We start from the raw sequence: 12403 nt of genomic DNA on the forward strand, positions 1-12403 counted from the left end.
TCCCTCAATGCAAGAACACTTTGTTCTATTAAACTGGCATTCCATGATGCTCACCTTCCTAACATGATCGCTGAAGACAAAGTGGATGCATAAGCAAATGTGGTGAAGAAAGCTGGTGGTGCCCAGCTATCAAAAGATATAGTGTCTGGGATCTTAAAGGCTTGAAGATAAACAAGTGACCATCCAGCTGATAAGCAATGAAGCACACCAGCCTGTGTGATCATGAGGTGCCCATAGGATCAGGTATCAAGCATCAAAGAATAAAAAATCATATCATTGTGAATGAGGGGGAGTGCGGAGTGGAGACCCAAAGTCCATGTGTAGGTAACTGGACATCCCTTTAAAGAAGGGTTGTGGGGAGGAGATGAGCCCGTCAGGGTGCAATATAGCACCAATGAAACATACAACTTTCCTCTAGTTCTTTAATGTTTCCTCTCCCCTACTATTATGATCCCAATTTTACCTTACAAATCTGGCTAGACCAGAGGATATACACTCTCTGGTACAGATGAGAGCTGGAAACACAGGGAATCTAGGACAGATAACCCCCTCAGGACCAATAATGAGAGTAGAGATACCAGGAGGGGAAGGGGAAGGTGGGGGAGAAAGGGGGAACCGATCATAAGGATCTATATATAACCTTCCCTGGGGGACAGACAACAGAAAAGTGGGTGAAGGGAGGCATCGGACATTGTAAGACATGAAAAAATAATAATTTATAAATTATCAACGGTTTGTGAGGGAGGGTGGGGGAGGGCGGGGAAAATGAGCCGATACCAAGGGCTCAAGTAGAAAGAAAATGTTTTGAGAATGAGGATGGCAATAAATGTACAAAAGTGCTTGACACGATGTATGTATGAATTGTGATAAGAGTTGTACAAGCCCCCAATAAAGTGATTTTTTTAAAAAAGAAGGTAAAATTACCAAACAGTATCATTAATATCTAGAATTCCTGGTGGTGGAATGTTATTGGTTGCACTGCTCACTGCAAGGTCAGCAGTTTGAGACCTCCAGCCACTGGGGAGAAAGCCAGGGCTTCCACGTATGTAAACAATTAGCCTTGAACGTTCACAGAGGCAGCTCTACCCAGCCCTGTAGGGGCCCTGTGCGGTGGCATCAGCTGGAGGACACTTCGCTTGGTGTTGGTTCATCACACATGCGTACACTTTTGCTGGAGAAAAGGAAGACAAAGCAAAACAAAGGGCTGCCGCAGAGCTTCAGCAGGTTATGCCAGAAAGTCAGGCCGGTTCCGAAGAGGACACCCAAGGGCATCAGATGAACTTGGAGTGACAGCAGAGAATACCACTGAGATGCGTACTTGCGTTCTATTGACTATGCAAAGGCATTTAACTACGTGGGTCGTAACCAATCATGAAAAGTCTTGTAAAGCGTGAGAATTCCAGAACACTTCATTGTGCTCATGGGGACCCTGTGCATCGATCACGAGCCGCTGCGAAGCTGGACTAGGGCATCGGCCTTGGAGGCAGGCTCGTAATAACCTGGCTTGCTGAAGAAGAAGAGCACTCGAAGCGTTTACTGATGAAGATCAAAGACTACAGCTTCCACTATGGATTACACCTCAATATAAAGAAAACAAAAACTGTAATTACTGGGGGGCAGGGAGGATTGATAGCAAAGATGACTATAACCCCACTCGTGGGGAATGAATAATAGGGTTGTCGGAGAATGGATATGGTGGATGGTATAAGGTATGGGGAACCACCCCCAAAACTGTAATATAAGAATAAGGGTTCGGGGGGCCAGGTGGGGGAGGGAGGGGATAAAGGGGAGCTGATATCAAAGAGTTCAAGAAGAAAGAAAGTGTTTTGAAAATGATGGCGGTAGTAATTGTACAATTATGCTAGATCTAATGATGGATTGTTATAACATCTCTAAGAGCTCCCAATAAAATGATTTAAATTTTTTTAAATACATAGCTTTGAAAAGAAGATTAATTGTGGATCTTTGGGGGTACACCTTCATATGTTATAATACCAGTACCAGACTGTTTTAATTACTGATACTTTATAGTATGTTTTGAAGCCAAGAAATGTTATTGCTCCTACTTTATTCTTTGAGATTACTTTAGCTTATACAACTCTTCTTAATATTATTGAACTATTAACTATTATGTGCCAATGCATTAATTTTTTTTACAAAGACAAAAAACTCTACTAGACCAATAAGTAGCATCATGATACGTGGAGAAAAGTTTGAAGTTGTGAAGGATTTCATATTACTACCTTTTACTAAATTATTTGGGAAAGCCCGTCTTTTTTCTAGGCTCTTAATTAGTTTATATAAAATGAGAATTATTTATTCAAAGTTGGAAAGATTTTATCTATATAACTGTCTGAACCTAAACAGCTTCACTGATAGCATATTGATTTGAGGGCTCATCTATGTTGTAGCATGTGCTTAATTTCTCTTTAGTTCTGAATAATGTTCCATTGTATGGGTATAGCATGTTTTATTTATCCATTCCTAACTTGAGTTGTTAATAAATTTTCACTCTTAGGAATCAAGCTGCAATGAGCATTCGTGTGCAAGTGTTTGCATGAGTGCCTGTTCACTGCTCTTGGGTCTACATTTAGGAGTGCAAATGCTGAGCCATACTATCACTTTCTCTTTAGCCTTTTGAGCACCAGACTGTTTTCCAGGTGGCTACCCCATTTCCCATTTCCATCAGCAATATGCGAGTGTGCCCAATAGTCCCCATCCTCGGCATTATTGCTGTCTACTTGATGATCGCTGTTCCAGTAGGAAGTGCCCTCTCATCGTGATTCTGATTTGTATTTACCTGAGGGCTGATGATGTTGAGCATCTTATCTAGTGCTTATTATCCATTTGCTTACCATCTTTGGAGAAATGTCTACAGCTAGTCCTCCGGTTAGCAACAAGATCTGCTCCTGTGTCCTTAAATCTTCAAGTGCAATTTGCAGTTGAGTTGGAAGAGGTACATACCCTTCTTATTTAGCCTTCCATGGGTGCAGGGTTCAGAGCAATCCTATGGGGCCATCAATCTTTATGGGAACAGAAAGCCTCAACTTTCTTCTTAAGGGTGGTTAGTGAGTTCGAACAGCTGATCATGTGGTCAGCGGTCCAATACTTACCTGTCTCTCCATCAGGGGTTTGGAAATGGCTAGATAGCCGTGAGTTTGGCTTTTGGCAGCTGCTCATGCAGCAAGTGAAGGTGATTGTGATGACGAGTTAGTGGCAGGTAGGGGTCGATGCAATTGTTCAAAGTGAGGGCAAATGGACATAAAGGGCAAATAGGGGTTACCCATAAGTGTTTGTAACCAAGGACGGCCTGTATTCAAGTCCTTGCCCATTTTGATAATTGGATTATTTGTCCGTTTTGTTACTGAGTTCAAGAGTTCTCTACAAATAGTCTATATGCAATTCTCATCACTAAATGATCTGCAAAATTTCCCCCATTCTGTGGGCTTTAATATCTTTGAGGCATAAGAGTTTTAATATTGATGAGGTCCAACTTATTTATTTTTCTTTTGCTGCTTATGCTTTGTGGTGTTATATCTAAGAACCCATTACCTAATTCAAGATAATGAGTACTTATGCCTATGTGTTTTTCTAAGAATTTTAGTTTAAACTCTTCAACTTAGGTCTTTCATCCATTTTGAACTAATTCTTGTATATTGTATGAGGTCAGGATCCAATCCGTTTTTTAAATTGTGGATACCCCGCTGTCTCAGCACCATTCGTTGAAAAAAGAATCTATTCTTTCCCCATTGAGTCGCTCTGGTAGCCTTGTCAAAAATGAACGGACTACAACCGTGGATCATACGGATCTCCTGTTAATATTGTCATCAATTAGCCCCTGGTACTAATTTTTAAAACACCTTTGAGAGAAGGATATTGGATCAGTGTAGGCTAACTTCATATCACAATACTGAATTATTCATTGGTATAGAATAAATCCTTATATGGCAGGACGCTACTTACACAAACATTGGGAGTTGGTTGTCAGGTGGAATTTACAATAATCTCCACTGACAATATGAATCACAGGTTTGCTAGAATAATGCATATCTTCATACAGCAAATAGGGCACTGATGTACTAAGTCGATGTTTGTCTGACTACCCACATTTCAACACTCTTGGTATAGCTGTTTGGGATCTACACAGGAAATAAGCCGTTCTCCATAATGGAGAGGTGGGAATAAACTGGTTTCCAGAGAGTATTGGAGAGATGACTACTGGAGCTCAAAACGGTAAACCTGACGTGAACGGCTGAAACCTTGTCACCTGATCCCCCCTCTGATCCGCGTTAGGCCTGGTCTAGTTTTCAACAGTTTCTGGGGTTTTCATATTGGGGTTTATCTCTGATGTATTTTGTCATTGTGGGTAGCCCTCTTGATTTTTGCTACATGTTTTTCTGGTTTTTTTTGGTATACGAAACCCAGGATTGATGAACCTATTGAGACCGCAAGTAGAATTAGAGTTCCTAGGGGTGCATTGTGGAGGGGGCTGTAAAGTGGAGCTGATAACAACAGTGCAAGAAGAAATAAAATGTTTCGAAATTGATTGTGATAGCAATTGTACAATACTGCTTGATGTGACTGCACTGTGGCATGATATATCTGTATTAGCTCCCAATAAAAATGGTTTGGAAAAAAACCCCTAACTGATCATAAATGTGAAGACTTATTTTTTGATTCTCGATTTTATTTCTTTGGTCTCTCTCTCTATCCTTATGCCAATATCGCAGCATCATTTTACTACGTAAGTTTTGAAATTGGGACCTGCAAGGGGTAAGTTTTCCAACTTTGCCCTCCCCCCACCCCTGATGGTTTTGGCTACTCTGGGTCCCTTGAGTTTCCAAATAATTTTTAGGAAAGACTTGTTAATTCCTTCAAAAACTGTTGCCTGGGATTTTTATAGGAGCTAGACTTAATGTGTAGGTCAATTTGAGTACTGCCATTTTAACAACATTTTTTGGACCATGAACATGGGATGTCTTTCTATTTATTTAGATCTCTAATTTCTTTTAATAATCTATAGTTTCTAGAAAATGCCTTACACATGTTCTTATTCATAAGAATTTGATATTAATACTATTTTAAATGAACTTGTTTTCTTAATTTCATTTTAGGTTTGTTTATTGCTACTATATATCAATGTAATTGTTTCAAATGTAGATCTTAGATCCTACAAACTTGCTGAACTTGCTTATTAGTTCCAATAGTTGTCTTTGTGGGTGTCAGAGAGTGGATTCTTTAGGATTTTCTATCTGTAAGATAAAGGAGACTTTTATTTCATTTTTTGACCAAATGTCTCTGGCTAACACTCCCAGTACAATGTTGAATATAAATGGCAAGAACAGACATCTTTGTCTTGTTCCTGATCTTCGTTTTCATCATAAAGTGTGATGTTGGCTTTTTCTTTTCTTTTCTTTTTTTGGTAGATGTCTTTTATCAGGCTGTGGAAGTTCCCTTGTGCATGTATTCCCAGTTTATGGAAGGTTTTCATCATGAATCAGTGTTGAATTATGTCAAACGATTTTTCTGTGCCTATTGAGATGATCCTATGATTTTTGTTTTTTATTCTATTAGTTGGAATCAACTCATAGAGTTGAGTTAGAGTTAGAGTTAGAGTTATTTTATGGCATATTTTCTTTACTTCTTAATTCACCCTCCCACTTTCCCATTCCTTAGTGCTCAGAGAACTCTGGAGAAACCTATTCAGTGATGTTTGGAATAGATAAGGTCCAAAGCTTGGAAGCAAAAGGTGAAATTTCCAGGTCCAAGAACTTTGCATCTCATTTAAATTCCTGGTGATGCCCATTGAGGAATTTTTGTTTGGTGGTGTTAAATTAAACAAAATATTTAGTGTAATAATCCAGCATTATATATAACCCAAATGTATAAATTTATAACATTATCTTGAAAGTATATATGATACAGTTCTATGTTACAGGTGTTAAAATTTTTTGGTGGTAAAAATATAAATGGTTATTTATAGGGTCAGACATAATGCTTTTATGTAGAATAGCTACTATGGCTAACATTTCTGACACGTCTAACAATTATCAGTGTATTTTGTTGTCGAAAATTGGTAGTTTGAACCATCCCCCAATTTCCTCCACATCACGAGTTGTTTCATGTAGATTTTTGCTGTATTACCCCTATTTTATAATGCATATGTGTATTAATTGCAGTTTCTTTCTCTTGGACCCAGTGTTCTTTTCCATGTGGGCTCCTTTTTTTGGTTGCTTTGCCATTTTCATCGCTGATGTATCTGCTAATTAATTTCTCTTTGAATGCCTGCTCTTTTTGATCTTGATTCTGCAGTTCAACTCTGTTTTTTATTTCAGCTCTCTCTACCGGTATTTCCTTTGAGCTTTTATTGGCCTGTGACCTTCTGTAACTGGTTTGTAATATTTATATGTTTATGCCATTGATAGTCCATCCTCTGCCATCAGTGGTAATTAATATTTAAATGTTTCTTTAAAATGGCTTAGGAAGTGGTTATTTCTTGTGGATCATATATAGCCTAGCTTTCTACATTGATAGCAAGATCGTGGATTATCAGAATGTGCCACTCGTAAGTGTATGGAAGTGTAAGACGGATATAATAAAGATCATCCCTATTTGTTTTAATCCTCTGGAACGTTTTCTTTTTCCGTTAGCCATTTCTATACTGATCAGTTTTCCTTTTCTGCAGATAGTGAGGAGTTCCTGTCGGAAGGCCTGCGGAATGAGGACCTCAGTGCTGGTGCGAGAGACCACAGAGACCACATTCTTCGGGGCTTTCAGCAAATCAAAGCTCGGTTTGTATGAACTGGTTTCATTCTTCGTATGCTCCAGAACCATTTCCAGTCGGTAAAGTCTGCCTTCCTAGCGCATGGATTAACCAGGGTAAACAGAAGAGGAGGCTTCACAAAGTGTGGGAAAATCTCATTCTCTTTTGATCCCATTTTCCTCACCCTTTCTGAAGACCTCGCATCCTTAACGCGTTTTTTTTTTTTTAATTTGGTAGAAGCTTCCAGTTATGGAATGAGAAGTAGGCATCATAGCAAATAAAAATAAAACGATTTGGGGAGGTACGTATCTTAAGGTATTTGTTAAGCTTTGGATTTTTTAGGTTGACATTTACCGAATACTTTTGTATTGAACTAAAGCGACAGGGACAGCTCGTCACTCCGGTTTCCTCAAATTGCTAACGAGATGGTGTTCCTCGGATGAAGCCAGAGATCTTGTCAGGCGTTTGGTCCTGATTTTATGGTCACATCTCCTTTGCTAATAGACAATTTAAACCAAACACATCGGTGGGTTCTTTGACCTATGGGAATGTTTAATTCCCAGAATGTGGTCGAATATAAGCTTTTGCCTTTGTTTTTTAGTAAGTCTCAGCTAATTTGTACGTCCCAGAAGGTGAGCATTCGATAGGTGCATGCACTTGCTTGGGAGAGGAGAGAATTCAGGCCTTTCTTTGCAATATATTTCCCCCACCCCTCTTCTTGAAATATAGTAGCTGGATGAGATTTAAGGAGAAATGAGCATTACGTTAGCCTTTTCTAATCTGGCAATAATGTCATTCAGAATGTTTGAACTGGGTGCTTTTGGCAAAGGCAGCATGTTTACAGGGTGAGGCCTGGGATTCAAAGTGCCTGGCTGACTCTTCTGAGCATCCACTTTATATATCGAGCTCCCTGGAAGCTTGGAATTTTATCCTTTGGAAGGGCACAGCCAGAATTTATCCCTCCCGGAATACATGAGAGAACCTCACACGATGCCCTGCTGGAACTTACTCGATCTTTCCTGCTGGCTAATTAAGCATCACTTCTACTCAGCAACTGGGGACTGTGTAATTAGCAGCCTGGGTTGCTCTGAATAATTGAACAAATAGAATATAGAAGATAGGGACTTTTGCAAAATGGGAATATGTTACATTTTGGTAGTCTGGAAGAGTATCTAAAATATACTGCTCCATAATATGTTACTTTATCAGTAAGTAAGCTTAGATGGCCGTGGGCAACTTTAGGTTTACTGTACACTTCAAGGCTTAGTGATTAACTCAGTCATACATTTTAAGTTTCGTAAGCTTCATCTTCGGATGATAGGGTTATGGTGTGATTACATTGTTGAGGAATAAAAGTGAAATCGCTTTTAGATATTATTATAGGGGTACCATAAATATAATTGTGTATATGGTAGGGCTATTTAGTATAAATGCTTCTGGGATAAAGAATGAAAAAATTATCCTGCATCTGTAGGGACAAACACAAGGGGGCGTTAGAAAACTCATGGGAAATTACCATTATCACCGAAGTGCCATTTTCCATAAACGTTTTGAAGCTTCTTTGTACACAACAAGGAAGACTTCTTCTTCCCCATGTTGGGCAAGACTACATTTCCATCTTAACTAGGTAATGAAGGGAGCATTGCGGTGACTTAGCATTGCCACTTGCCTACCACTTCCCTGCCCTCTTTCTGAAGCGCACAGACGCCCACGCCCACGTCGGAGCTGGGTTTGTTACAGAGCAGCGAGCACTTCTTGTCCTCGCTGTGTGGCTTGTGACGTAGACATTCCGGAAGTCAGCAACGAGAGCTTTAGGAAACATCTGCATTGTTGATGGGAACTTTCCGTTCATTGATTTGCTGCAAGAAAGATGGCACCTTATTTAGAATTTGGTAATTATCAGATCACTGAGGAAACGAGGAGCCAGACGTGGGATTCTGTACAAGAAACTGGAAACATGAGACTTAACTTTGGCAAGCTGTTTGAAATGGCTTTCCATCCACCCATTCAACCAGCATGCCATTAGTCGCACCCCTCTTTGACGGGGTCTCTGGCCTTAGCACCTCCCCTCTATAGACCGTTGTTCCGGCTGGTCAGCCCGGTGCATTGAACTTATGGGTGTTGATCCTAAACGGTTTGAAAGGCTGGAAAGCTCTGGAAATGCCGGTTGGCTTTTGTTGGGTGGCAATTGTATCTCCCCTCAAAAGCTGGGTCTGAAAAGAAATTTGGTAGTGATCTAAATAGAGAGTATATAGCCAATTGGCAAGTCATATGAAAAAATATATTGAAAGTGATTACAATTTTTATCTATTGTTATATTAAAATGATAGTATTTTAGGCTTTGGGTGGACATTTTTAGACAGGACCCTACCTAAAACGGTCAGGTGTCAGCTCAGTGCCTGTTTGGAAGGTATGGAAGAAATCTCTTGCAGGGTAATTCGAGAAAGCTATTGGATAAATACAAATACGATTCTATACTTATTGTTTTCCTTGCTTTAATTTCTTTCCTCCACCTCATGCTGCTCTAGAAGGAAAGGGATGGGGCAAAGTACCAATAGCACTGATAGCATGCCTCTCGTGCTCGATAAGTTGTAAGGGCGTAGCCCTCATTTTTATGGCTAGCTCTGAGTTTATAGTACTTATGGCAGGTGTGAACTCGCCGTAAATGATACGTCCCTGTATCAGAGTGGTCACGAGGCCTGTGGGACACCTTTCTGTTGTATACCGCCAGAAATGACCCCTGTGTCGGAAGTCCTGGCTACTCCAGGGCCCCTCTCAGTGGCACCTGAGCACCGAAGCACAGGTGTTCTTTCTTCCCAAACTTTAGAACAAAAAACTCAAGTCTCGCTTATGTTAACATGCTAAGGGTTGTTTTTGCTCGAAAATGTTCATGTGTTCCGTGAAAGAGAGTCAGACTGATGGCCGTTCCTGTGATTCCAAGGGAACGAAGCCGCGTTACAGTGCTTGACGTTCTGAGCTGGGATTTTCACTGCTGTGCTTCAGACCGCTGCGCCTTTACCCCCCTCTCTCAAAGCGACCGTCTTGCACGCTCCACGCCCTAGCTTTCACGCAGCTCTTTAGAGAACGCTTGGGATGAAAGCCAGGCAAAGGCTCCTCCGGCGTTCTGCCGGTGGTCACCGCAGGATCAGCACCAGATGGTAGACACCTGGAAGGAGGCCGACGTGATCTACACTCAGAGACGTGATGACATTCTGATGCGGTTGGAGGAACAGTAGTGCATTTCTTAAATGTTTGACTCAGTGGAGGCCATCTGACAGCAAGAATACAGTGAGCTTGGGGGTCGGGATGAAGAAAATAGCATCTTTGTATTGCTGTGGGAGGGATAAATTCTCTCTTGATGGCTCTTTTTGGAACAACTAGTCATTTATTCTCACTGTGGGAAGCGAAGGCCAGAGCCAATGGAAACAAACTTGGAGTATTGTTTCCTTCTGTGAAACTTAATAATGCTAAGGGAGCTCTAAGAAGAGACAGGTAGATTTATAGCACATTGAAATGGAAAGAAATAAAGAAATAACTTTATGTAACAGGGTTACAGCATAAAACCCACAAAACCCAGGACGTTTAAAATACAGGCTGAAATAATATCATAGACATGTCTCTTTGTGGGTGGCTAGCATATGGCCCTGCATGAAACATGATACACTGGTATATTTGTCATAAAAATAATTCAGGTTTTCTGTGAAAGCTTCACATTTTTCTCTTCAGTCTAACATTGCTTTAACTTCAAAACAGGATGTAGCTGAAGACTATATAATTTCGATATCTCTGTATTATTATTGGAGGAAAGACGTGAGTTTACTAAAACTCTTGAGAGCAAAAGTTTTACAGTATGTGGCAAGGATCACTACCATTAATTATGTAGAGAGTTTTCCTCCTTACGAATTGGTTGGTTGAGCTCAGAAACCCCAAAACAAACTACATTCAAATGAAGTGGGTTTATTAAGTGAACTCGGGTCTAATGCTACTTGGTTGTTAACCTGAAGGGTAGAGGTTTGAACCCACTCAGAGGTACGCAGAAGGAAGACCTAGCAATCTGCATCCACAAAGATTACAGCTAAAAAAAACTCTGTGGAGAAATTTGGAAAGTGATTGGCATATAATTCGCCTACCATAGAACTCAATAGTTCAGTCATATTAAGGAGAGCTGTACAGGTCTTACCATGATCCCCCTGTTTTCTCATGATCACTTTAAGAACATTTACTTTTGTCTTCTAGTTTTTGTCGTTAGTTTTCCACCTCTCCTCAACCTCCCCTTTCGTGTCCCTACAAGTTCTTGATTCCGTTTCCGTTCCCGTAGATGCACAGGAGCACTGGTGTAACCCATGGGGCTTTCATGAGTCAAAATGGGCTTGACGACAACAGGCTGCTCCCCCACCCCCACCCCAAGGGGCAACGTGCTCTTGGGACATTTGTGTTACTTACAAGTTGCGAGCTTTTGCCACCATCTCTTTTTCTTTGGCTTCATTTGCCTTTGTATGCTGGCGTTTCGCCGGCACCTCAGAATGTCTAATTCACCTAAGCGTCTGTGTCTCTGAAGAGGCTCAGAAGTCAGCAACAATTTGACCACATTTGTGGATTGGTAATTCATTTCCTGTTCTGTCTTACTCTCCCTCCCATCCTTAGGGAAATAGAAAAAGAAAAACCTAACTTTAATGTTATATCTCCAACGATGAGTTGTATGCCAAATAGCTGTATTAGTTTTCCTCTATTTATACGACATGTATTGAGCTTTCACAGTTGTGCTAAAAAGTTTTAGACTCTACTTAGCTGGGAGTGAGGAGCTCATTGTAGTCTAGGATGTTCTACAGGGGGCCCCGATATAATATTAACCACAGTTGGTCTCTTGATTTAACGGGCAAGACATGGAAGGAAGATCGTCTTCCTGCGTGTTTTTACTTCAGAAATTCTCTGTCCTTTCAAAGAAGCCTCGAAACTCACTGTTATGAATTGAATGTAAAGGGCTTCAGAAATGTGTAGAAAACTTCCATTACATTTTAATTCCTTTTTTCCCATGAACTTTTTGAGCCCCCACGTATGTGGGGGCTTGGTTAGGCCATGATTCTTAGTGTCATTTCGTGATCTCCTGGAATGGCCCTGTCGCTGTCAGGTGACATCTGGTCAGCTCAATCACAGCAACCCCATGTATAGCAGAACGGACAGTGCCCACTCTTGTGCCATCCTCACGATCTTTCCGACAGTTGAACCCATTACGGCAACCATCGTGTCAAAGCATCTCAGTGAGGCTCTTCCTCACTTCCCTGACCCTCTGCTTTACCAAGCACACGTTCTCCGCGGATAACACGCTCCTCTCGAGAACATGTCCAACGTTGGTGAGACAGACGCTCACCGTTCTGGCTTCTAAGGCGCATGAGTCAACAGGAGACATAGTAATAGTTGCATCGCAGAAGAGACAAAGTATGACTCTTGGAAAATAGGACTTGTCAGAATGAAAGGACATGCTTGAAGGTGGGTCACTAGGCATTAGTGAGCTGAAGTGACCTGGACTTGGGCTTTTTGACTCACACCATCTTGTGGGCCATTATGCTGTGAATGCCAGACTGAAGAGGGATCGTGTATTCATTGTCAGAAAGAGCATCGAAAGAGCTATCCTGAAGTATG

At 40.9% G+C, this 12403-nt stretch overlaps 1 protein-coding gene across 1 annotated transcript in view; it reads left to right on the forward strand.

Moving 5' to 3' along the window:
• Positions 1 to 1686: 1686 nt before the first annotated feature.
• Positions 1687 to 12403, forward strand: part of SKAP1 (src kinase associated phosphoprotein 1) — a 329530-nt gene continuing 318813 nt past the window's right edge. Inside the window, exons 1-2 of the mRNA XM_045299317.1 lie at positions 1687 to 1702; positions 6686 to 6791. Coding sequence (XP_045155252.1) covers positions 1687 to 1702; positions 6686 to 6791 — 122 coding nt within the window. The remainder of the gene's footprint in view (positions 1703 to 6685; positions 6792 to 12403) is intronic.

This window comes from Echinops telfairi, unplaced genomic scaffold, assembly GCF_000313985.2.
Source record: "Echinops telfairi isolate 266 unplaced genomic scaffold, ASM31398v2 ScPeMD7_7458;HRSCAF=8496, whole genome shotgun sequence".
In the NCBI taxonomy this organism is placed as follows: Eukaryota; Metazoa; Chordata; class Mammalia; order Afrosoricida; family Tenrecidae; genus Echinops; species Echinops telfairi.